This window comes from Selaginella moellendorffii, unplaced genomic scaffold (genome assembly GCF_000143415.4).
Source record: "Selaginella moellendorffii unplaced genomic scaffold, v1.0 SELMOscaffold_31, whole genome shotgun sequence".
NCBI classification, from domain to species: Eukaryota; Viridiplantae; Streptophyta; class Lycopodiopsida; order Selaginellales; family Selaginellaceae; genus Selaginella; species Selaginella moellendorffii.
In genome coordinates this window covers 561,916-587,009 of record NW_003314292.1, presented here as the reverse complement: position 1 = coordinate 587,009, position 25,094 = coordinate 561,916, and the positions used below count along the sequence as shown (strand labels likewise).

The 25,094-nt window shown below is 47.5% G+C and overlaps 3 protein-coding genes across 19 annotated transcripts; 1 reads left to right on the top strand and 2 right to left on the bottom strand.

Annotated features, from left to right (window-relative positions):
- Window positions 1–52: 52 nt before the first annotated feature.
- Window positions 53–21,210, bottom strand: LOC9649129 (putative L-cysteine desulfhydrase 1). Of its 17 annotated transcripts, none has more exons than XR_002993132.1 (14): window positions 5,160–5,242; window positions 5,031–5,101; window positions 4,893–4,968; window positions 4,375–4,831; window positions 4,047–4,325; window positions 3,712–3,995; window positions 2,876–3,642; window positions 2,332–2,830; window positions 2,174–2,285; window positions 2,010–2,117; window positions 1,729–1,956; window positions 1,561–1,642; window positions 644–1,502; window positions 53–574 (listed from the first exon to the last, which is right to left on the bottom strand). XR_002993132.1 is itself a non-coding variant. In XM_024681638.1 (13 exons), exon 1 carries the CDS (start codon window positions 21,187–21,189, stop codon window positions 19,879–19,881), a length of 1,311 nt encoding a protein of 436 aa, XP_024537406.1. In that variant the 5' UTR covers window positions 21,190–21,210; the 3' UTR covers window positions 1,289–1,502; window positions 1,561–1,642; window positions 1,729–1,956; window positions 2,010–2,117; window positions 2,174–2,285; window positions 2,332–2,830; window positions 2,876–3,003; window positions 3,053–3,642; window positions 3,712–3,995; window positions 4,047–4,325; window positions 18,881–19,469; window positions 19,544–19,614; window positions 19,687–19,878. The 17 variants fall into 17 exon arrangements, 15 of the variants coding, with proteins under 15 accessions (XP_024537406.1, XP_024537409.1, XP_024537415.1 ...); XR_002993133.1 differs by having other exon boundaries at window positions 4,047–4,320; XM_024681638.1 differs by lacking the exons at window positions 53–574; window positions 4,375–4,831; window positions 4,893–4,968; window positions 5,031–5,101; window positions 5,160–5,242 and adding exons at window positions 18,881–19,469; window positions 19,544–19,614; window positions 19,687–21,210 and having other exon boundaries at window positions 1,289–1,502; window positions 2,876–3,003; window positions 3,053–3,642.
- LOC9649130 (G-type lectin S-receptor-like serine/threonine-protein kinase SD2-5) lies at window positions 16,327–18,846 on the top strand. Its single transcript, XM_002976612.2, has 2 exons — window positions 16,327–16,733; window positions 16,839–18,846. Exons 1-2 carry the CDS (start codon window positions 16,327–16,329, stop codon window positions 18,844–18,846), a joined length of 2,415 nt encoding a protein of 804 aa, XP_002976658.2.
- Window positions 21,211–21,379: 169 nt separating the features above from the next.
- Window positions 21,380–24,935, bottom strand: LOC112348665 (uncharacterized protein C57A7.06-like). The gene is made up of 11 exons (XM_024681629.1): window positions 24,642–24,935; window positions 24,430–24,589; window positions 23,928–24,370; window positions 23,651–23,869; window positions 23,254–23,595; window positions 22,853–23,197; window positions 22,131–22,799; window positions 21,950–22,081; window positions 21,752–21,877; window positions 21,655–21,689; window positions 21,380–21,592 (listed from the first exon to the last, which is right to left on the bottom strand). Exons 1-10 carry the CDS (start codon window positions 24,924–24,926, stop codon window positions 21,678–21,680), a joined length of 2,733 nt encoding a protein of 910 aa, XP_024537397.1. The 5' UTR covers window positions 24,927–24,935; the 3' UTR covers window positions 21,380–21,592; window positions 21,655–21,677.
- Between the last annotated feature and the right edge of the window lie 159 nt (window positions 24,936–25,094).

Here is a 25,094-nt window from a genome sequence, read left to right as displayed (position 1 = left end):
TTTTATAGTGACCGGAGCTGCTTTCTCGCTCATGGAGACGTGCAATCACTTCGAACTGGAAAATACGTTGCGTTATTGAAAGTTGCACAGCCACGAAAGAATTCCAGGAAGCACGTCCAGGCCATCACCTTGGGAGTACTTATTCCAACAGTCGTCCTACTGATAGTAAGCCTCGGATGGCGCTGCCGGAGGAACAAGGAAGATGACGACGAGGGAGAAGAAGAAAGCACCTTGCAGCTCTCTCTCATGGCTGGCATGCCGAGGCGTTTTAGTTACCAGGAGCTCCAGCAAGTCACAGGGAACTTCAGTGATAGACTGGGAAGCGGAGGATATGGAAGCGTGTTCAAAGGAAAACTTACCGATGGAACTGAAGTCGCTGTGAAGAAACTCGAAGGCTCCAACCAGAGGAGCAAAGACTTTTTCGCCGAAGTTGGAATCCTAGCCAGGACGCACCACTGGAACCTCGTCAAGCTGCTGGGATTCTGTGCCCAAGGTCCCAGGAAAAGGCTCCTTGTGTACGAATATATGAAGAACGGGTCCCTGGAGCGATGGATATTTGAAGACGATAGAAAGCCTGGCAGTTTTACAAGGGACGTTAGATACAACATTGCCTTGGGCACAGCAAGAGGATTGAGTTACTTACATGACGACTGCGCTGAGAGGATCATCCACCTGGACCTGAAGCCGGAGAATGTGCTCGTCGACGATGGTTTCCAGCCGAAGATAGCCGACTTCGGATTGTCCAAGCTCATGGACAGGAAGGAAAGCCAGCTACAACTGACAATTGCAAGAGGCACCCCTGGATACGTCGCACCCGAGTGTGTTCAGGAAGGAACGGTGACTGAGAAAACCGACGTTTTCGGCTACGGGGTACTGCTGCTCGAGATGTTAACAGGTTGCAAGAACAGGAACCTCTCAAGTGATTACCTGAAGGACTTCTTGTTAGTCAATGGACAGAACGACAGTGCTGCTGCTCACCTCCATCAAGACGAGAAGAAAAGAGAAAGATTGAAGAACGTTGCAGCCTTGTGCGTCCAAGACGATCCAGATTTACGGCCCTCGATGAGCTACGTGGTACAAATGATACTGGGAGTTACTGAGCTGCCTCAAATGCCCTCGCGATCACAGCTGAATTTCTTTCTTGCTTACAGATCCAAAGAGCACTTGAGCAGGAGCTCAGCCTCGGACGTCTCGCATAGAAGTTTTGATAAGTTGCTGGATTCATCGATGTCATCGACGTCATTTGCAATTTTCTCACAACATAGTGGTCGATAGTTAAACCGGAGCATAATTTAAACGTAGGTATAGTATTGCCTCTGAAAATCACAAAATTTGTTGAGGTCCATTCTTTGTCAAAGAAGTAAAAATACACCTTCGGAGGAAGTATTTCGTCATTGTTCAACAAGAGAATCGATGCCGATCACAATGCTTCTAGGAGTTTTGGGTTTGGTGGTTCAGAATCGTGTTCTTCGTTCCCTACGTCGCAGCGTCGCGCAGTGTTTCTTGCCAAGAAAAATGAAAAGTCGCTGTTAGACTCCGCAAACCATTACTAAACAATACCTCGCACATGGTCACATTGCAGTGCCGCATTGAATAGCAATTAGCGTTGAAACAGTCCCGACGAGACAATTTCCTGGCATTACTAAAACTCAACGATGAACAGCGGCACAGACTATTCCTTATCAGCTGTGTAAACGCGAACGAATAAATAACTATAGTCATACGTACTTGCGGAAAGACTTCTTCAAAGCTAATGCTTCGAGTCGCTGGAACTCCCGAGTATGTGAGCGCGCTCCCCAGCAACGCAAGCCATGGCTAGCAGAGAGCTGTACTTCCTCGTCTCGTCGATTTTCATCCTTCGCTCTGCTCAAGCGGCACTGTATTACAGGAATTTCACCACCAAAATAGATGGTCCTTTGTATCCGCTTGATCCATACGGTTTGAGTGGCCGCTACGCTGGTTTATGGTCAAATTATAGCGACATAGATATCAGCCAGGACATGAGTTACCAGGTGTGGATGCTGAGTTATAACGCTGAAACGCCAAAATCGTTTTTCCTGGCACTCATTGCCATCCGCAATCCAAGGGAGTTTTGGGATCTAACAAGACCGGTCATCCTGTGGAAGGCCCGACAGACGAGGCTTGTAGGTGAGAATGCCACTTTACAATTTACCGTAGATGGAGAGCTGAAGCTTGAAGAAAGCGGCGACGTTGTCTGGTCCTCCAAAACTGCAAACAGAGGGGTCCGATGGCTCGCCATCTCCAATCGCGCAACTGTAATGCTCCTGGATAAAAGCAGAATGAATGTAATCTGGGAAAGCAGCGACGAACCTTCGGATACTGTGCTGCTGCAACGAGCAGTTAAGCCGGGAGATAAGCTCGTAAGTTGGAATACTTCAGAAGACAGCAGCGATGGCCTCTATAGTCTCGTCATGGAGAAAAACAGACTGAAACTGTTGTACGCCTCGGAGCCATACTGGAGCTTCGGTAATATTACCAGCGACGAAGATATGTTTGCGGTGTTTTGCTGGCAAAACGATGGTATCGTGTCTCTGGATCTGCGCGCCAACTTCTCACAGATTGAAACGAAGCGTGATGACTTGGGGTTGGTGTTTTCCTGGTCATGTTCCAGTCGAGATTTAAGAGACCAAGTGATGGAGTTGCCAATAGATGGGTCACAACTCACGGCCTCCACTTTCATAAAGCTGAAACCGGACGGGGATGTCGTCTTGTACTCCTGGAATTGGACGGGTACAAACTGGATAGATTTCTTCAGGTTTTCGACTCTCTTCAAGTGCTTTCTTCCAAGTGGATGTGGAAGATACAGAACCTGCAATTCAGCATCAGGCGCATGCGAGGAAACTTGTCCAGATACCTTTGCAAGAAGAGGTGAAGACTGCCAGCCACCATATCCACTAGAGACATGCGAAGACCAGCTCGAGTATCGATTCGTTCGAAGAGAGGGAGCTGATTACTTCTCCACAAATTATTCCACTCCAGTTCCTGAAGCATCAGTGGAGGCGTGTCAGGGGCGCTGTGAGTCGAACTGCACCTGCACGGCGGCCTTTTATGATGACGGGAGCTGCTTTCTCACGCACGGCGACGTGCAGTCACTCCGATCTGGGAAGTACGTTGCTCTGCTGAAAGTTGCCCGCCCTCGAAAAGTTTCCAAGAAACAACTCCAGGCCATCACGTTGGGAGTACTTGTTCCAACACTGTTCCTGCTGATAGTCTGTCTCGGATGGCACTGCCGGAGGAGAAATAAGCATGATGACGACGAGGGAGAAGAAGAAAGCACCTTGCAGCTATCCCTCATGGCGGGTATGCCCAGGCGCTTCAGTTTCCAGGAGCTTGAAGAAGTAACAGGGAAGTTCAGTAACTGCCTCGGGAATGGAGGATTCGGAAGCGTTTTCAAAGGATTACTTGCCGATGGAACTGAAGTTGCTGTAAAGAAGCTCGAAGGCTCGAACCAGAGAAGTAAGGATTTTTTTGCGGAAGTTGGAATCCTAGCCAGGACGCACCACTGGAACCTCGTCAAGCTGCTGGGATTCTGTGCGCAAGGGCCCCGGAAAAGGCTCCTTGTGTACGAGTATATGAAGAATGGCTCTCTAGAACGGTGGATATTTGAAGACGACAGAATTCCTGGGAATATTTCGTGGAAAGTTAGATTCAACATCGCAATAGGAACAGCAAGAGGATTGAGCTACTTACACGATGACTGTGTTGAAAGGATAATCCACCTGGATCTGAAGCCGGAGAACGTACTCCTCGACGATGGTTTCCAGCCGAAGATAGCAGACTTCGGATTGTCCAAGCTCATGAACAGGAAGGAAAGCCAGTTGCAGCTGACGATTACGAGAGGCACCCCTGGCTACGTTGCACCGGAGTGTATTCAGGAAGGAACGGTGACTGAAAAAACAGATGTTTTCGGCTTCGGGGTTCTGCTGCTCGAGATCATAACAGGCTGCAAGAACAGGAACCTCTCAGGCGATTACCTGAAGGACTACTTGTTAGTTAGTAACAGAAACGGTAGTGCCGGTGCTCACCTCTCTGAAGAAGAGAACGAAAAGGAAAGATTGAAGAATGTTGCGGCGTTGTGTGTTCGAGACGATCCAAACTTACGGCCCTCGATGAGCAAGGTTATACAGATGATGGAAGGAGTTACCGAGCTGCTTCAAGTACCTTTGGAATCGGAGCTGAATTTCTTTTTCGCTTACAGACCCAAAGACCAGCTTAGCAGAACCGCAGCCTTGAACGTGACTTATAGGAGTTCTGATAAGTTGCTGAACTCATCTCCGTCGTTTGCAGCCTTCTCACAATCTAGCCTGAATGCCCGATGAAATTATACGTTACAACATTGAACGAAAAATAGACCTTCGTTGATTCGCTACTGCTGAAGTGTTGAGCTAGACAAAAACAATGTAGCCGCAATCTCATTAAATCGTGTTGAAACACATCAACCTGCAAAGAAGAACAGTTATCTCTTCAACTCATAAAGGAAATTCGTCGTCGAAGTCAATAGAAAAATCGTCAGTTAGTACGTGACTCAAAACTAGAAATTATGAGAAGAAACCGTTTCGAGCTTCGGCTTTCAGCAATAGCAGGTTACGAAAAGAGGAACCTCCCGAAATATCCTGAAAGAACGATACACCTCCATCAGGACCACATGAAAAGAGAAACATTGGCAATCGCCATGGCAATGTGTGGTAAAAAGGCAATATTGAGCTTAAAATCGCAGGTGATCGAAAAGGATAAAGCTCCCTCATAAGAGTTTTGAAAAGCTGCTGAAACTATCAATATCGTTCAAGGATTTGCCACAACACGATCCCATCTAGAGCACAAAAAAAGGAATAGCAATGGACGTGATTCTTAGCTTGAAAACCAAAATTTACCGAACGATGGACAGCGTCTCCCTGGAGCTAACACAGTTGGAGCACAAAAGCAAGCGCATCATAGCGCACTCTTCATCTATACCAAAGTGTGAGCGTCCATCTAAAGCCAAAGGAATTCTTTGTCTAGGCGAAATATACCTCAGATTTCACGGATCTTCTGTGACGAGCTCCAGCACCAAGAAAAAGAAATCGCGTCATGGCATCGCATTCTAAAAATTGCGAGGTTACTCAGCCGCAAGAAAGCAAACTCAATGAATGAAACATCACCTCAAAGATCCACCAAAATCGATCAATGCAGCATTGCGCCGATCTCCACGGAAATGCGATGTTAAAAGCTCTCCATTCAGAAACCCTAGAACACAAACCCACTTTAAGAGGCCTTAACAGGTCCCGCGTTCGACTCTAGCAAAGTTTTATTATTTAGCCACGTATGATCCAAAACACTCTAGCTAGCCAGCCTCGCGTAGTCCTCGAGCTTGTTGTAAATCTGGTGAGAAACTCTCCCGTACGCCGTCCCGGATCTCTTGCTCTTCGAATTCGCGCTGGGCGATCCCCCTGCCTGGAAGCAACGCTTTTGATGATCAATAGCGTCGGCAACTCGGCCAGCTCGCTTGGAGTGAGTGGGATCCTTTGTTGATGGTAGCATTGGTCTGCATTACTTTGAACAGGAGAACTTCTTGCTCAGTGACGCTTCCACTCGGGAATAGAGCCGTAGAAGAAAACTCTCTCCCCGGGCTTCAGATATCGACTAGCTCGGAAGGAGAGGGCCTGAGCTTCTTCTGCCGTATTGGAGTCGCCAGGTATCCTTTGTCCGTGCCAATCTTGATGAAGCTCAAGCTCGTGTCGTTCAAGTTGAGGATGAAGAATCTCGAGTTTGCCACAAGCAGCACCCAGAACCTCACGACCACCGGCCAGACTTCGATGTAAGGCCACATCTTCCCGTTCACCAGAATGGTATCACCAAAGTAGTCTGGACACCACTGCGAATGAACTGCCGGATTGCTCCCAACATTGGGATAGTTTATGGAGCCATCACTGAAGAACTGCTTGTCTTGGATCACCAGAAGCACGTAGTTTTTCGGGACCCAGGATGGATCTTCCCATGGCGACTCTATCACGTAAAGTCCGACTAAGCCAGCAGCCATGTTGAGCCGGGTCATGCCGTAAGTGTGGTCGTGATACCACAGGAGCGAGTGGCGCTGAAAGCTGGGATAGACGTAGTTTTGCGTCACGTAATCCAGGTCCCGCTCGCCAACTGATGTAAACCAGGCTTCTGGATGCCCGTCCGACCAGCTCTCTTGTCCATGGAGATGAGTGACCACTGGAATGTAGCCGTAGCACGGACCCACCCCTAGAATCGTATAGTTGACTGGAAGAAAAAGTACACGATCTTTCCCATGGGACAAAGGATGTTTGTCTCTTTTGGGCTCTCAAAGTTGGACCTGATATGAAGCTGTATACTCGCTCATGCCGAATGCATTCAGTGTTGTTGGTGGCAAGTCTCTGTGCAGTTTCTGCGTCAAAAAGAAAAGAAAAGAAAGTTTTGGAAGAGTCTGGAAATCAAGTGGAGAAAGAACGCATACCTGGGTGATTTTGTAAGCTCCAATGGTAACTTTGTAGCGTGGGCTCAAGTATATCTTCAGTGGGGTTGGAAGAACGTGGATGAACTTTTCCAGCTCTGGGGACCGTGGCAGTTGCAGACAGACCTCATCTGCTTCTACTGTGATGCAAATATCGAGGATGAACAGCGTTATGAACTTCCAAGACATTGGGAATTCTATGGCATGTTATTTGTAAACTGGTGCTGTGTACAGCATGATATTGCATTTGCCGGGTGGCAACATTTGATTGGCCTGCCATAATTATGTTGCTATTATGTACATTGGATGAATGCTTTTTATGGTCATCCATACATGCCTATTATGCATAGTACATATCTGCTCATCCTTTTATTAGGTCATTTTTAAGGCGAGGACTGGTTGTCACTGAGCAGGGTGTGGAGTCCAAAATCGAACAGCTGGTGTGGCAAACAGGCTGATGTGGCAGGACATCTTGAGGGTGGGTTCTTTCAAGGTTGGGGGCAAGAGATTGATTCCTCGGAGGTGGGGAGTAGAGTCTGAGCGTGCAGGGTGTTGATTGGAAAGGTGTGTTTTCTTTGAGGCTTTGTTGTTGTGAGCACATGAGAATGGATCCTAGTTTTGGTGGAGATGAGGGGTAGCCACATTGCTAAATGCTCCCATGAGCAGTGTGTGGCTGTCCTTCATTCTCAGACCATGCAAGAAGCTTGATGATGCTAAATTGAGCAACACAAGTGGTTGCTAATTTGAGCAAAGTAGAGTCAATGAGAGACTTCTGTGGCATTAGAGACTTTCAATGAGGATGCCAAGGGCATTGCTGGAAGGCAATGTCGATAGAAACACCCATGTGCAAGTCTCACCATGGCTAATGGTGTGGCAGGTTTTTTGAGTGGAAATTATGGAGGCAAATATGGCTCATGAGGGTTTTTTAATGGAAGAAATGAGAAATGTGAGTGAGGAGCTGCCTAGAATGAAAGCTGGGAATTCTTCTATACTTGATATCTCAAAGGACCAACTTGCAATAGTGGTTTCTACTGTCAAGACCCCCAACAAGATCAAGACTGGAAAAATGCAAAAGACAATGAGAAAAACTAGTGGAAACGAAGAAGAAGCCTTAGATTGGCATTGATTCAGATTGTGGAGAAATAGAACAAGGCTAACTTATATATATTATAGGTTGATGAAGCTCCACCACTCTTGGATCGAGGATGGCCTAAATATAGCTGAGGTCGAGGAGGTGCCACATCATCATAAAAAATGTGGCTCGAGACTCAGGAATCGTACGGGAAATAGAGAGTCAGAAATAGGGAAGTGTCTCGAGAGTCAAGAATGTGGTCTGTAGGTCAGCAATCCAACGAGAGTCAGGAATGTGGCAAGAATTAAGGGATTCTTAACAACACCCCCTCCTCAAGAACGAGTGGAACAAGGACGTGAATGAGAACAAAGAGGAGGATGAGATGGGCGGTGAGGGATGGGAGATGGAGAAAAAGAATGAGGATTAGGACGAGATGGATAGCAGCGGTGGAAGTCCCGAACAAGGTCAGGAGAATGAATCAGGTTGTCCGTAGGTTCCTAAGTGCGTTCTTCAGGTCCATAACCCTTCTAGTCGACCAGATAGTAGAGTTTAGACTGTGAGATCTTGGAATCAAGGATGTCCTGAACCTCATACTCAGACCCATCCTCGAGCTGCATTGGTGGAGGCAGAGGAATGACCTGATTTGGAATAGGACTGGGAATATAAGGCTCAAGGACAAAGGAGTGAAAAATGGGGTGAATGTGATATGAGGAGGGAAGTGCAGGGTGATAAGTGACAAGGTTAATGATGGCAGTGATAGAGAAAGGACTAAAGCATTTGAAATCAAGTTTAAGACATGGTTTGGTGGTGGAGATATTTCACTTGAGGAGCCAGACTTTATCCCCGATATTGTAAGGGGGACAATCCTGACAATGGACATTGGCAAATGTTTTGTGAGATTCCTGAGCACGATGGAGGTTCAAATGGAGAAGGAAGTGAGAGATTGAATCGGGGATTTCGGCCAGAGTTCGCAAAGAAGGGGGAAACTCGAAGAGAGGAGTGAACAGAGTTGTTATAGGAGAACTCAGCAAGGGGAAGGATATTGAACTAGTCATCTTGATGATAGTTGATGAAGCACCTCAAGAATTGTTCCGACGTCTGAATCATTCGCTCGGACTGTCCATCAGTTTGAGGATGATATGCCGAAGAGAGGTTGGCCTTCACTCCAAGCAGCTGCAAAAACCATTTCCAGAAATGAGAGATGAACTGAGGTCCCTGATCTGAAACCACATCTGCAAGAATCTCATGAAGTGGGAAAATTTCCCTGAATACCAATTTTGCCATGTCCTCGCCCGAAAACTCTTTGGTACACAGCAAGAAGTGCATCATTTTTGTGAAGCCATCCACCTGGCGAGGTACCTTATTCTGGGCGCAAATGTCACATGAGGTAACAAAAGCTTTGATGTAGTCATCCATGTGAGGCCACCAAAAGTCCCGTGCAACCAGCTCATAGATTTTTGCGATGCCAAAGTGACTAGCAGTTGGGCTATCATGGCACGCCATCAAGACCAACCTTCGAGCATCACCTTCAGGAATGTAAAGCTGCTCTCCACGGTACAACAAGCCATCTAAGAACTCGAACTCGTCAAATTGCTAGTAGTTGGGAATCACTTGGTGTCCAGCCTGAAGGTGGAGGAAAATGTCGCTGGTGAGGTCATTGGATTGAAGATTGTTTCTGATCACATCCATTAAGGAGGAGTCCTAAGGGGCCAGGGAAATTGACATAACTTGAAGCTGATCAGGACCGAGGATAACTTGATCCTGTTGATTGAAGGCAAAATTACCAAGCCTGAGACTGAGATAGGAGCGCCTTGAAAGAGCATTAGGAAGGCCTTGAAGCTTTCCAGGTCTGTACTTGATAACAAAGTCAAACCGACTCAGGAATTGTGTCCACCTTGCTTGACGACGGCTCAAAACTTAGGAAGTGGCAAAGTACTTAAGATTTTTGTGATTCATCTAGACAGTTATTTGATGGCCCGCCCCCTCCAAGAAACGACGCCACTCTCCAAAGGAATCCAGGATGGCAAGGAGCTCCTTGTCGTGGATTTCGTAATTGATCTCCGCAGGCTGGAATTTCTGAGAATGGAAGGCAACCGCATGAAATTTTTGATCCTCTCCGAGTTAAGACAGCACAGCACCAATGGCAAAGTCGGAGGCATCAGCCTCGATGAAGAAAGGTTGTGAGGGATTAGCGTGGATCAAGACGGGAGAAGAACTGAAGGCCGCCTTGAGTGTGTCAAAGTTTGCTGGGCAGCAGCAAACCAAGACAAGGGAACATCCTTGCGAGTGAGATGCGTGAGAGGAAGGACAATGTCAGAGTAGTGATCAATGAATTTGCGGTAAAAGTTAACAAAGCCAAGGAAAACCTAAATGTCAGACATTGATTATGGAGGCTCCTATTCGAGAATAGTCTTGACTTTGGTAGAATCCATTGTGATACCCTCAGGAGTGGCAATGTACCCAAGGAACTCTACAGACTCCTGATCGAAAGAACATTTCTCAAGCTTCACATATATGTTCCTGCAGCTTCACCAACACCTTGCGCACATGCTCGTCGTGCTCCTCCTGAGTTTTTTAATAGATGAGGATGTCATCAAGGTAGACGATCACCATTTGATCAAGAAACTCTTGAAAGACGTCATTCGCCATGAGTTGGAAAACTGCTGGAGCATTTGTCAAGCCAAATGGCATGATAGTGTACTCGAAGTGGCCATAGCGGGTTCGGAACATAGTCTTCCATTCATCACCAGGCCGGATCCGAATCAGGTTGTATGCTCTATGGAGGTCGATCTTGGTGAAGAAGCGAGCACCGCCAAGGCGTTCCAACAGGTCTGAGATCAGGGGTAGTGGATAATGGTTCCAAACAATCACTTTGTTCAAACCTCAGTAGTCGATGACTAGCCGCAAACTCCCATCCTTCTTCTTGACAAAGAACACAGGTGCTCCAGCCGGGGACTGCAAATGCTGAATGTACCCCGAGGCAAGGTTCTCATCCACGTACTCTTTGAGGGCCTTAAGATCGGATGGGGATAACCTGTACATAGGCCCCCACGGAGGTGAGGCTCCTTCTTGTAAATCAATGGGACAGTCATAAGGCTGATGAACAGGCAATACATTAGCTTTTTTCTTGTCAAACACATCCCCAAAATCATGATACTTCTTAGGAAGATTGATAAGAGAAACATGCAAAGCAAAAAGGAAAATAGGTTCTTCATGAAGAAGTTCTTTCATAGAAGCGTACGACTAAATGGAATGATGAGACAAGGATACTATCCAATGTAAGATGGAAGAGAGGAAAAACAAGAGGGTGAAAACTTCGTAAAGTCAGGAACAGAACCCCGATTTGAGTTTAGGGAAATTTTCCTGATTCAGACTTGATGAACAGCAAGGGAAGCCGTGGGAGATGGTGATGTGGGAGAGACGAGCTGTAATTCCTTCCAACAGATCTGAGGCTGATATAGTTGGCACCAAGGAAGGCCAAGCACTACAGAGGAGGACTTGCTGTTGATGATGTTGAAGGCGATATCAGTGACGGTGGACCCGATGTGTACTCGAACGGGCAACATTTCCCTAATTCCAGAAGATGGAGACACAAAATGCTCGCCGATGCCTTCAACCCTTAGATCCCATATAGTAGGAGAAAGAGGAACGTGATGTTGGGCAGCAAAGTTCGTGTCCATGAAGTAGGAAGTTGCACCTGAGTCCAGTAGTGCCAGAGCCTTGAGTCCTCATTGTCCGGTGAAAGAAAGGAGACATGGGACACGGAAGTTGTGGGAATTGGTGGTGGCTTTGATGAAAGGTGGTGAGGAGCTTGATAAAAAAGAAAAGTGATTTTTATTTAGGGAGTCCAAACAGACAGCTCCTACTTTGTTTGGACAAGGTTGTTTCTCGACTGCAACAAAGGTGGACTTTGAGGCAGAGTGAACTCGAGCAGTCGGGGAGGCTTCTTGGGACACACAGCTACTTTGTGATTTGGATCAGCACAGTAGAGGCAAAGATTATGAGATATTCAACATTGCTTCTCAGCAGGACTCAACTTCCCTCTAATGAGTCAGGGAGTACCAAAAATATCCATCGGGACCGGAGCAGTAGGTCTAGGAGTATGCCCCGAAGACTCAAGGTTGGATTCTTGAGTCTGAGACGGGAAAATGGCGGCGCGGCGACTTTCCTGATGACATTCAAAGAGACGATTGTCACATCGAATAGCTTTGTGGATGGCATCCGACAGGTCCGTGGGATCCTCCATGGTGAGCAACAAATCCTTAACACCGTTGTTGAGGCCGAAACAAAATTTATCAATCAGGGCCTGCTCATCCCATTGAGTGTCCAAGGCAAGGAGTTGGAACTCTGCAGTATAGATCGAGGCAAGACGAGACCCCTGAGAGAGACATCTCATTTTTGTGGTGGTAGCCCAAACCCAATCCGTCTCGCCAAAACATGCTTCGAGCTTTTCTTTGAACAATTGAAGATCCATCAGCTCCAGAACCATGACCCTTTCATGCTCTTCTCCAGGAGAGGAGAAAACCATGACAAAGCTGCACCTTCGAGTAACATCCCAATCGCGCCAATTTGAGACTCGAGAGTGGGGTACCGCCGATGTTGAAGTGTGAAGATCAACTCCATCTAGTTCAGGAATCTGCGAAGCTCCGAACACTTGTCTGAAAATGTCACCAAGAAACTCACCTTCGGTTTAGGAACTTTGCTAGATCCTCAATCTCAACAGCCTCTGAAAGCTTCTTATTTATCCGGTCCATAGCCTCGAAAATGAGACGGGAAGTTGGCCCCTCTCGGTCCGCAAGCTTCAAGACCTTGAGGAGCAGTCCAAGCAGCACCGACAAGTGTTGGCACCTAGTCCAGAAGAGTTCGGAGTCTCTTCTAAGATCCGAGTTTGAATGCGCTAGGCTTTGGCTGTCTTTGTGACGTCCAATCACCGCCACTCAGAGCTCACAACCATCTCCTTCAATGCCTCCAAGGTCGTCAGATTCAGGAGCTGAGACATCACTAGAAACATGTAAGTGAACCTTGTGCTCGCCGGCTTGATGAGATCCCGATTGCTCAGCTTCCGAAACAAAGCCAGAACACGAGGTTTTTTGGTGATAAAAGTTACCACCTCGTTGCAGCCTTTCACCAATGGTTTTACCCACGACAAGCTCCCGATGTCTTCGAAGAGAAGGTCCAAGACATGGCACACACACCGGCTGTGGAGAATGTGAGGATACTCAGCTGTCATGAGTTCTCCCATTTGCACACAGTTTGATGCATTGTTAGTGATCACCTGAACAACGTTTTCTTCGCCAACTTCTTGAATCACTTTCTTCAGCTCGACCCAAATCCACTCTCCCGTCTTTGTCCTGCCCTCGAAATCTACAGACTTCAAGAAAACCGAACCCTAGATGTTGGAGGCCATGAAGTTGATCAAGGATCGGCTACAGTTGTCAGACCAGTCATTGGTGATGATGCTAACTCCATATCTTCTCCACCCCTCACAGATTGGATCAAGTCGAGCATTGACACTATCATAAAGCTTCTTCAGCTGTGTACTCCGTAGCTTCTCATATCCCATCATCTGTGCAAGAGCTCTAGGGCCGAAGTCGATAGCAGCTTGAAGCAACTTCCTCAGATTTGGCCTCCAAATGGTGTTGAAAAGGATATTGTCAACGTAGAAGAACTCGGCCACGGCATCATCCAGACATTGAACCTTTGCAGACTTCATCATCTTTCGAATGTCACCATCCAGTGTCGGTGCAGCACTTCATTTAAGACTGCTGCTCTCGGAAAGTGGAACGCTGCCACTGTTCACCTCGCCTAGCCCTCTGGTAGCCCCACCACTTGCCCCGCAGCTGGCACCGCTACAAATCTCTACATTCCTTCCTTCCACACCCCCAAGGTGAGCGCGAACTCGTTTAGCCGCGCCGGTGTAAGTATTCGAGCAATACTTACACTTCCATAGACTCATGCCATGGCTTGTCTTGGATGTCGGCCTCAGTTTCAGAACATGAGCCCGCTCCAGCATGGCTACCTTCCTCCCCCCATCCCAGACTTACCTCAGCGCTTTCAGATCCCGCGAACCCTGAATTTACATGAACCCTAATCCTAAGTAAAAGAAAGCATATTCTTTAGGGTTTTTAAAAAATATTCTTGGTGTTTAAATGCCGATTTAAATGCCGTATTATATGCTTGTTTTAAATGGCATTTTTTATTAATCGTACCCATTCAAATGCAAGTATGCTGCTACTTTTCAAAGACTTATGGACTGTGTCCTTGGTACGCTCAGATGGGAATTGTCACTTGTCTATATAGATGGTGTTAATGTCTATTCTCGAGGAGTATGTAGCCACATCACAGACCTCAGAAAGGTATTTTCCAGATTGAAAGCAGCAGGTCTGAAGATTAAGCCAAAGAAATGTCACTTCTTCATGTGCGAAATTAAGTTTCTTGGACATGTGGTGTTTGGCAAAGGAATTGCTCCGGATCCTGAGAAAATATCAGCAGTGAAATTCCTGAGGGAAAGAAGCAGGTCCACGAGTTCTCCTTCGTGTGTTTGGAACTCTAATGCCTCGATGCAGATTAAAGCCTTTCTTGGTCTGGCTGGCTATTATCAAAGATTTATCAACAAATTCGTAGAAAGGGCCTTGCCACTGTCTAAAGCAGTCGGAGCGGATGGCTTGGGGTGCCGAGCAGCAGAACACCTTTGAAGAACTAAAGCGGGAGCTGTGCAAGGAGCCTATATTATCTTATCCTGATTGCAGGTATTGTAGTTGCCTGGTGATGTATTGATCCATTTACTATATCATCCGGTGCAGCAAGGCTTTCCTTTTGCAGTGCAATGCGTCAGGCAATATTGGCACAGATTGGGAATGGGAATGCGGAACATCCCATTGCTTATTATAGCAAGTCAAGATCGAAACTGATCACTAAGAGTCAAGGCTCTTCAAGGCTCAGGATCACTCTCAGGCCATCTCGATTTACTTAATGGGATATGACTATGAAATTGTCTACAAAAGAGGCTCACAAAACTCGAATGCAGATGGGTTATCCAGAGCCTTTCACAGCTAGACCGTCTCACAAATTTGTTGAATTTCCTTGCTATATTTCTCATGTTTAATCGCATTGGCAATATTTATCATTCCTGTTCTGGCGTGAGCATCCCTATTTGGACTTGATTATTTAATCGGTTGAAGTAGTTATCCCTGCTTTGGACTTCCATGGATCGCGAAGAATACAAACTGCGCCTGGCCTTCGCTGAATCAGGAGAGATTGTTCCTGGCATTGACAAGTCAGTGAGGAGAAAACTCAATCGAGGAAGAGATAAGTTTGGTTTGCTAGATGGCAAGCTAATGTACATCGCTTCAAGGGAGGTGAATCAATACCTGTTGGTAGTTCAGCGGGATGAGGTCAATGAGCTCGTGCTAAGATACCATGTTTCCTCTTTATCGGGTCATTTGTCACGGAACAGGATCCTAGATGATTTACAGCAGCATTACTGGTGGATTGGTACGAGGAATGATGTTGATCGGGTTACAGCTTGCAAGATCTCTAATGCTCTTATGCGGTCATCTATAACCTCAGAATTACAGCCGCTGCCAATTGGAGGGCCTTTTGCAAGGGTGGGACTTGATTTCGTTGAACCTTTCAACTTCCCCTCCAGACATGGGAACAAATATATTGTTGTTTGCATGGACTACTTCTCTAAGTGGGTTAAGGCACGAGCAGTAAATGACAAATCTACTCAGACTGCCGTGGAATTTATCTACGAGGATGTTATCTTAAGACATGGAGTCCCAGAGCAGATCCTTACTGACAGGATAAAGGAGTTTTGCAGTGAGGCATTAATGGGTGTGAAGCACACCCTGACAGGAAGATTCAAACCTTCAACTAATGGCATGGTAGAGCGCTTTAACAGGACACTAGAAAAGATTATCTCAGTAAATATTTTGCTCAAGAAAGGGGAGTGGGACAATGTTTTGCCGGAAGTACTCTTTGCTTACAGAACAACAAGACAGGTCCACAGGTTTTTCACCTTTTGAGATGATTTACAGGAGAAGAGCGAAGAAACCTGCTCACCCTGGATTAGATCTCACCGCAACCAATGATGGTATTGAATCCCAGAACTATGTTGGAGAAAGCTCGAATCACAGGGCAATCTTGGAAGAAAGAGCAAGAGCAAACATTGAACAGGCACAAGCTCGTTATTCAAGGAACTACAAGAAAACAATCAATGATCATCCCTTTGGTGTTGGAGATTCTGTCATGGCCAAAGTTGTGGTGCAAGGCATCCTAGGAAGGAAGTGTTCTTCACGGTACGATGGGCCCTATTTGGTAATAGATCAGCCAACTCAAGCTAAGATGACAATTTTGGCTCAGCAAACAGAGAGTGCAATGCCAGGGACAGTGTTATCCACAGTATTACGATTCTCTAATTTGATATTCGACAGCAATGTTAGAAGTCCTGGAGAGCACTCAATCAGACCCATGTTTTTTCAAGTCTCTCCTTCGAAAACGAGGAAATGACTACAGACATTAGTCTAGGAGTTGTGTGAGAACACGAGTGACCGCTACAACGTTTTCACGCAGAGAATATCCGCGAAAAATATTCTTCCAGATGAATAAAGGAATGCCACATGTCCACGGTCATTTTTCGGCAGACGCCATAAATTCCTCCAATATCAAGTCAGTCAAAAAGTGAATCTGACGTAGTCCACCTTGCAAGGTCTTGTCCAAATAGCGTGACACAGCTGGCTGGGAGTTCAAATAATTCAGCGCTTGAGAGGCCGAAAAAATAATGGCTAGTAAAGGAAAGTTGTGCTTCATTGTCTCGTCGATCTTCATCCTGCGTTTTGCTCAAGCAGAAATATGCTACTCGAACTTCACCACCAAGATAAATGGTGCCTTGTATCCGCTTGATCCATACGGTTTGAGTGGCCGCTACGCTGGTTTATGGTCAAATTATAGCAACATAGATATCAGCCAGGGCATGAGTTACCAGGTGTGGATGCTGAGTTATAACGCTGAAACGCCAAAATCGTTTTTCCTGGCACCCATTGCCATCCGCAATCCAAGTGAGTATTGGGATCTCACTAAACCGGTCATCCTGTGGAAGGCCCGACAGACGAGGCTTGTAGGTGAGAATGCCACTTTACAATTTACCGCAGATGGAGAGCTTAAAATCGAAGACGATGATGTTGTATGGTCCACGAAAACTGCAAACAGAGGCGTCCGGTGGCTCTGTATTTCCAATCGCGCAGCCATAATGCTCCTGGATGAAAGCTGAAGCAATGTCATCTGGCAAAGCAGCGACGAACCTTCTGATACTGTGCTGTTGCAACGAGCACTTACGCCGGGACAAAAGCTCGTAAGTTGGAATACTTCAGAAGACAGCAGCGATGGCCTCTATAGTCTCGTCATAGAGAATAACAGGCTGCAACTGTTGTACGCCTCGCAACCATACTGGAGCTTCGGTAATATTACCAGCGAGGAAGATATGTTTGCGGTGTTCTGCTGGCAAAACGATGGTAACGTGTCTCTGGATCTGCGAGCCAACTTCTCACAGATTGAAACGAAGCGTGATGACTTGGGGTTGGTGTTTTCCTTGTCATGTTCCAGTCGAGGTTTAAAAGACCAAGTGATGGAGTTGCCAATAAATGGGTCAAAACTCACGGCCTCCACTTTCATAAAGCTGAAACCGGACGGGGATGTCGTCTTGTACTCCTGGAATTGGACGGGTACAAACTGGATAGATTTCTTCAGGTTTTCGACTCTCTTCAAGTGCTTTCTTCCAAGTGGATGTGGAAGATACAGAACCTGCAATTCAGCATCAGGCGCATGCGAGGAAACTTGTCCAGATACCTTTGCAAGAAGAGGTGAAGACTGCCAGCCACCATATCCACTAGAGACATGCGAAGACCAGCTCGAGTATCGATTCGTTCGAAGAGAGGGAGCTGATTACTTCTCCACAAATTATTCCACTCCAGTTCCTGAAGCATCAGTGGACGCGTGTCAGGGGCGCTGTGAGTCGAACTGCACCTGCACGGCGGCCTTTTATGATGACGGGAGCTGCTTTCTCACGCACGGCGACGTGCAGTCACTCCGATCTGGGAAGTACGTTGCTCTGCTGAAAGTTGCCCGCCCTCGAAAGATTTCCAAGACGCAACTCCAGGCCATCACGTTGGGAGTACTTGTTCCAACAATGTTCCTGCTGATAGTCTGTCTCGGATGGCACTGCCGGAGGAGAAATAAGCATGATGACGACGAGGGAGAAGAAGAAAGCACCTTGCAGCTATCCCTCATGGCGGGTATGCCCAGGCGCTTCAGTTTCCAGGAGCTTGAAGAAGTCACAGGGAAGTTCAGCAACTGCCTCGGGAATGGAGGATTCGGAAGCGTTTTCAAAGGATTACTTGCCGATGGAACTGAAGTTGCTGTGAAGAAGCTCGAAGGGTCGAACCAGAGAAGTAAGGACTTTTTTGCGGAAGTTGGAATTCTAGCCAGGACGCACCACTGGAACCTCGTCAAGCTGCTGGGATTCTGTGCGCAAGGACCCAGGAAAAGGCTCCTTGTGTACGAGTATATGAAGAATGGCTCTCTAGAGCAGTGGATATTTGAAGACGACAGAATTCCTGGGAATATTTCGTGGAAAGTTAGATTCAACATCGCAATAGGCACAGCGAGAGGATTGAACTACTTACACGATGACTGTGTTGAAAGGATAATCCACCTGGATCTGAAGCCGGAGAACGTACTCCTCGACGATGGTTTCCAGTCGAAGATAGCAGACTTCGGATTGTCCAAGCTCATGGACAGGAAGGAAAGCCAGTTGCAGCTGACGACTACGAGAGGCACTCCTGGCTATGTTGCACCAGAGTGTATTCAGGAAGGAACGGTGACTGAAAAAACAGATGTTTTCGGCTTCGGGGTTCTGCTGCTTGAGATCATAACAGGCTGCAAGAACAGGAACCTCTCAGGCGATTACCTGAAGGACTACTTGTTGGTTAGTAACAGAAACGGTAGTGCCGCTGCTCACCTCTCTGAAGAAGAGAACGAAAAGGAAAGATTGAAGAATGTTGCGGCGATGTGTGTTCGAGACGATCCAAACTTACGGCCCTCGATGAGCAAGGTTATACAGATGATGGAAGGAGTTACCGAGCTCCTTGAAGTACCTTTGGAATCGGAGCTGAACTTCTTTTTCGCTTACAGACCCAAAGATCAGCAAAGAGCCTCGAACGTGAGTTATCGGAGTTCTGATAAGTTTCTGAACTCGTCTTCCTCGTTTACTGCCTTCTCACAATCTAGCCTGAATGCCCGATGAAATTATACGTTACAACATTGAACGAAAAATATACCTTCGTTGATTCGCTACTGCTGAAACTGTTGCGCTAAGCCAAAAACAATGTAGCTGCAATATCATTAAATCATCAACCTCCAAAGAAGAACAGTTATATCTTCTCCTATTTGAGTTCCAGAAACTCATAAAGGAAATTCGTCGTAGAAAAATCGTCAATTAGTACGTGATTCAAAACTAGAAATTATAAGAAGAAACCGTTTCGAGCTTCGGCTTTCAGCAATAGCAGGCTACAAAAAGAAAAACCTCGCGAAATATCCTGAAAAGCTCCATCAGAAACACAAGAAAAGAGAAAGATTGCCAATCGTCATGGCAATGTGGGGTAAAAAGCCAATATTGAGCTTAAAATCGCAGGTGATCTTGAGAGAAAAGGATGGAGCTCCCTCATAAGTGTTTCGAAAAGATGCTGAAACTATCAATATCGTTCAAGGATCTGCCACAACACGAGTCCATCTCGAGCACAAAAAAAGGAATAGCAATGGACGCGATTCTTAGCTTGAAAACCAAAATTTACCAAACGATGGACAGCGTCCGCCTGGAGCTAACACAGTTGGAGCACAAAAGTAAGCGCATCACAGCGCACTCTTCCTCTATCAACGAACAGCGACCAAAGTGTGAGCGTCCATCTAAAGCCAAAGGAATTCTTTGTGTAAGCGAAATATACCTCAGATTTCACGGATCTTCTGTGACGAGCTCCAGCGCCAAGAAAAAGAAATCGCGCCATGGCATTGCATTCTACAAATTGCGAGGTTAATCAGCCGCAAGAAATCGAAACTAGAGAGAGCAACTCAATGAATGAAGTGTCACCTCAAAGATTCACCACAGTGCTCGAGCAGCACTGAGATGTTAGAGCTCTCGATCGGCAGAAATCCATCGCATTTTCCGAGCTCCATCCCTGGCCCATTCATAAACCCTAGAACACAAACCCACTTTAAGAGGCTTTAACAGGAGCAAAGGTTTATTATTTATCCACGTATGATCCAAAACATTCTTCGCAATCTAGCGAGCTAAGGATTTCACAGCGTCTCGCAGCCTCGCGTAGTCCTCGAGCTTGTTGTAAATCTGGTGAGAAACTCTCGCGTACGCCGTCCCGGATCTCTTGCTCTTCGAATTCGCGCTGGGCGATCCCCCCGCCTGGAAGCAAATCGGCACCTCCACTCCAAACTCCCTGCGCAGCCTCGTCCTCATCTCCAGCGCCGCCTCCTCGCTCGCCACTTCCAGCTTCGCCGGGAGCTCCACCATCGCCATGGACGAAGCAAGCTCGGCACACGTCCCACACTGCGTCCCCCACGCCGCCGCGAGCATCTCCGCCATCGCCATCGCCCCCCGGTGATTGAAAGCGATGAGACTGGAGAGGCCACCTAGATTCCCATCGATGAACTCCACCGCGGCGGTCACGGCGAGCTGGGAGGTGTAGTCTCTCGTCCCCACCCAAGAACACTCGCTGAAGAGCCCCAGCTTGAAGTTGTGAGACACCACCGGGTGGTGGAGGCGCTCCAGATGCTTGGCCTTGGCGTGGAGGAACGCGACGCTGTGTGGAGCGAAGAGCCACTTGTGGAGATTGCTCGAGTAGTAGTCGGCGTCGATCTCCTCCACGCTCAGCTCGATGTTGCCGATCGCGTGAGCGCCGTCCACGAAGATCTGCTCCACTCCAGCGTCGCGGCAAAGGGCGACGAGATCTCGCGCCGGGAGAACCACCGATGGCATCGAGGTGATGTGGTCGATCACCGCCAGCCGGATGGTGGTGGAGCTCTTGGCGGCCTGCTCCAGCGATCGCTGGAAGCTGTCGATGATCTGCCGGGCGGAGAGGATTGGAAGCGCGAGCTCCACCTCGATGATCCTCGCGCCGGCGCGAACAGCGTAGGCCTCGAAGCACTTCTTCACGGCGGCATAGCTGCAGTTGAGCATGAGGATGGCGTCGCCGGGGTGGAATCTCTTCTCCAGGAATCCCCACGCCATGTCCTGGGCGATCATCGCCGCCGCCGTGGTCACGTTGTCCACCAGGACGATCTCCTCCACGTCGGGCGCGCGGATGATGGACGCGATCGCCTCCCGCGACGCGCGCAATCCCTTCTCCAGGGGGCCGAAGTAGAACTCGTCCGGCTGCTCCAGCCACTGCCTGTGCCACCGCTGCTGCGCCTCCAGGACCGATCGAGGACAGCTCCCAAAGCTCCCGTTGTTGATTCTCGCGATTCCTTGCCTGTGATGCGAGAATTCGCGAGCCAGCATCTCCTCCCAGATCTTGCCGGATCCCACAATCGGCATTCTCTGGATACTCCCGGCCTCTTGCCCTTGCATCGACACAGTCATGGCGCCGCGCCCTCGATCGATCAAGAATCCCTACCCTCGTCGCGGGGATCAATCCTATGCAGCACAACAGCGCTGGATTTCGCCCTTCCTAGAAGAATCTACACTCACAATCTCGCGAGAAATAGGTCGAGTTGCCCTGCCGCCATAGCTCAAGCTTCTGCCCTTAAAAACGAGCCTCTTATTCCCTGGATATTCTCATTTGTCCGTTATTATATGAAGGAATCCATCGTCTTGGAAAATGACGTGCATGCATTAAGCTCAATGGCTTTGCATATGCTATTTGCATATGCCCGGATATCCAAAGAAGCTAGCTTTGCAGCAAAGGCAAAACAATTCCTCCACGAAAGAAGGAATCGATCGATCAAAAAAATTGTTGCCATAGCTTTTCGAGATGCTTGCTATCCTGCGATAGAAGATTAACAAAGATTGTTAGATCTCGATTCCTCTGGAGAAAGATCGTCAAACCTTTGCTTGTGTTATTCGAGACGCTATCGCCCATCCTGTGATAGAAGAGTAACAAAGCTTGTTAGATTGCGATTCCTCTTTAGAAAGATCATCAAACCTTTGCTTGCGTTTTCGCTTTCCTGGAATCCCGTGCTCCGTGCGAGATACTCTCTTGCTTGCGTTTTCTCTTGCCGACGTCCTCGTACTCGATTGGATCGATTATCACTCCCGCTCGTTTGATTATCTGCGTGGTAATCACGTTTACAATCAAATCAACACAGGAAGATCGAGAAACAGTAAGAAAAGCAAAGCTTACAGATGGTCGTGTCAAGTCCTGAAAACCTTTGGCTGGGTTGTAATCACGCCCCAATGGCATCCGCATTGTTTTCTCGAAAACTTCTTTGGATGTGTAGGGGAATGGCAGCGACGACGACAGGAACTTTGCAGCCTGTTACACAGAGAAGTGAGCAAAGAAAAGGAAGAACAAGAAAACCTACCTTCTTATCAGTCTTCTGGCTGATGATGACGTGCTTGAGCTTTGCATCCAGTCTCCGCTTCTCGGCCTCTTCTTTCTTTCGCTTGGCCTCCTCCTGTTGCTTTAGCATCCATTGTGGAGGACCTCTCTTCTTCTGGATGTCTGTCCACTGCCCCCAGCCTGGTAAGTCCATTCTCTCGAGTTCTTCTTGGGGACACTCCTCGTCCACTGCGGCCGCTTTTGCTTCTTGGAACTCGGCCTCCACATCGTCTCCAGCAAAAGCCTCTCGAATCAGATCCTCTTGACTACGTGGAACTATGACTTCGTCACCGTCGTAGTCGAGATCTTCCTCTTGTTCTTCCACGCTGTTTTCCTGCTCTGGTACAGTTTTTTTGTCCTGCTTGCGACTCGTATCCTTTGGCCGCCCCGCAATCGCCACCTTAAAACTTTCGTCTGCTACGCTTTTGCTGTTTGTTTCTGGCCTCGCAACTTCGTCCGTGCCGAATACTGTCGGGTTTGCACTGATAACCGAATGCTTTGTCACCTCCACTCCCATCGCATCTTCAAGTCTAGTCGCCGATTCCTTGTTTTTGCTTTTCTTCTTCTTTTTCTTCTTCGTCCTCTCGCTCTTGTCTCCAGCTATCGTGATTGGTTCGTCAACTTTCGTGGTGTGCTCCACGGCAGCACTAACCTGTATGAACACATTAGTCTTATTTTAAGGAAAGAGGAGCTATACCGGCTTACCATTCCTTCTAGATCAACATCCTCAATATCAACGGCATTGACAGGAACAGGATCAGATTTTCTCTTTTTCTCCTTCCTCGTGACTAATAGCATCTTCGTTCCCATCAACGGAGATTCATCTTCTGAGTTTTCACTATCAGTTCCACGCTCCACCATGTCATCTTCTTCATCGATAGCTTTCATCGCGGATACCTTGTCCGCGTGGCCTCCAAACGACAGCTTCCCTTTTAATGGGCCAGTTTCCTGGCTAGGACCAGCATCGTCAGCTCTAGCTGATTCGAGTTCTTCTAAAACTGCCCGGGCCTCATCTTCTGCTTCTTTTCTCTTTTTCTCAATCGCACGGACCTGACAGAAAGTGGTAGAAGTAAAGATGAGTTGAATTAAAATGCATGAATATTTACCATGAATGGAAGAGCAAAGATACCAGTAGTCGGTAGCTCGGTGTCGTTGGTTCCTTCTTCCAGTGCTTTCAACGTAGCGACCTTGGCTTTGGCCAGCACTCTTGATCCAGGCTTTTCGAGCACAAGTCCCGGCTCATCATCCTTATCACTGTCGTCTTCCTCGTCCTCGTCACTGCTACTGCTCTCAGACTTGGCAGAATGAATTTTTCTCGTCAACAACGCGTGCTCACGGAGCTGCTCTGTGATAGCCTCTCTTGTTCCCTCATTGTGTTGCTGCAAGCCACGCTTTAGAATTCTTTTTGCCCAGCGAGACGTGTTTTTGTGTTTCAAAGTCATGCGCTCCTGCAAAACAGGAGGATTAGTAAGTACTCTGGATACAAGAGACTAAAACTTTTACCCTTGCACGATTCAACTCCTGCTTCATAGTTTCCTCGAGTTGTACGTCAGGATCATCCGCCAACATATCTGCTTTGGTCTTCTGCGATTTCCTCGCAAGCCGACGAAACGTTTTGGACTTGATCTTTTTTACTCTCTTGGCTCTCTCCTCGTGACGGAATAAAAGATTACGCATTTTAGCAAGTCTCTCTTGACGATCCCTGACTTCATCAACCGATAGCTGCACAAAAATAACGCTAGTAATTTACCAGAGGAAACATCAAAGAGCCAACCAGTACCTTGTTAAGCTCGAGGCTTTCCTTGGCCTGAATTTGAGAAGGATCGGCCACACCGTTTTCCTTTAGCAAAGCTGCCACCTCCTTCTCAAACGCTGTCGAAGGCTTGAAATCAGCGACCATCGACGTCGTTGATGAAAGGGCGACGTTTACTTTGTCAATAAACTTCAGTGTAGAGGCTTCACGATTCCTTTTCACGATCGGCTGCCACTTGCTGATGTCCTCAACAGTTTTCTCGTAGCCAGCTTGTCTATCGATCTTCTCCTGAATATTTTTCGGCAGCGGTACCGACACCGGAGCCGCACTCTTTTGCAATGATCGAACCCGTTTCTTGAGCGCATTAAATCCAGGCTTTTCCTGGAGTGGAGCCAGCAAATCCTCAACAGTGATTGGCACTTCTTCATTCTTATCATCCATGTAGCTGATATCTTCCTTGACCTTTTTAGCTACGTAGACAAAGAACAGTCTTTTAGCCGTAGCTGAGAGAGAATAGAAAGGCACGTACCATGTCGGTTCGCTTTACCAGTGACTTCCATGAGCATTCTATCATGGAGTTCTTCCTGATCTCCTTCTTCTTCGTCTCCCTCGTCATCTTCCAGTGATTTATCATCCAAAGTTCCAACATTCTCCTCTCCAGACGCAGCACCTTCATCGATCTCCTCATCCTGCAAACACCCCACATTCAATTCCAGAAGCAAAACAAACACAAACTCTCACCTCGAAATCCGATGGAAGCTCGTACTCCAGCTTGTCCACCTGGTCAAACCGCCTGTTCTTCCCGGACTCCTCCTGCGGCACACCCTCTTGGTACTCGTACAAATCGCTGGCAACCGAATCGGGCTCATCCGCCGGCTTGCCGGATTTGCGAGAATGCCGCCTCTTGCGATCATTCAGATCCAGCGGCAGGCCAATCTCCTTGAGAAGACGCGATGGGTAATTGGGCCCGGCATCCCTGCCCTTGCCTCTTCCTCCCCTGCCTCCTCTTCCCCGCTTGGGCGCCATACCTAAACCCTAAACCTTCACAAAAAACTTAACCAAATAACTATTCCACCTTTGTTAAAAACTTACCAAACACAAGAGCTTTCGTCCTGTGGCTATCGTTCCATCGAGAGATGTAGTAAAACTTTAGTATGGTCCCATGCCATCTATCTATCTATGTAATTATCTATC

What these genes read in the sequence shown, in the direction of transcription:
- LOC9649130 (XM_002976612.2), top strand. Translation starts at nt 16,327, where the DNA reads ATGGCTAGTAAAGGAAAGTTGTGCTTCATTGTCTCGTCGATCTTCATC. An exon ending in GAAGACGATGATGTTGTATG is followed by an intron (nt 16,734 to 16,838) that starts GTCCACGAAAAC and finishes CTGGCAAAGCAG; the next exon opens with CGACGAACCTTCTGATACTG.
- LOC9649129 (XM_024681642.1), bottom strand. Translation starts at nt 21,189, where the DNA reads ATGACTGTGTCGATGCAAGGGCAAGAGGCCGGGAGTATCCAGAGAATG.
- LOC112348665 (XM_024681629.1), bottom strand. Translation starts at nt 24,926, where the DNA reads ATGGCGCCCAAGCGGGGAAGAGGAGGCAGGGGAGGAAGAGGCAAGGGC. An exon ending in AAAGCCTCGAGCTTAACAAG is followed by an intron (nt 23,870 to 23,927) that starts GTACTGGTTGGC and finishes ATTTTTGTGCAG; the next exon opens with CTATCGGTTGATGAAGTCAG. An exon ending in AGGACTTGACACGACCATCT is followed by an intron (nt 21,878 to 21,949) that starts GTAAGCTTTGCT and finishes ATTACCACGCAG; the next exon opens with ATAATCAAACGAGCGGGAGT.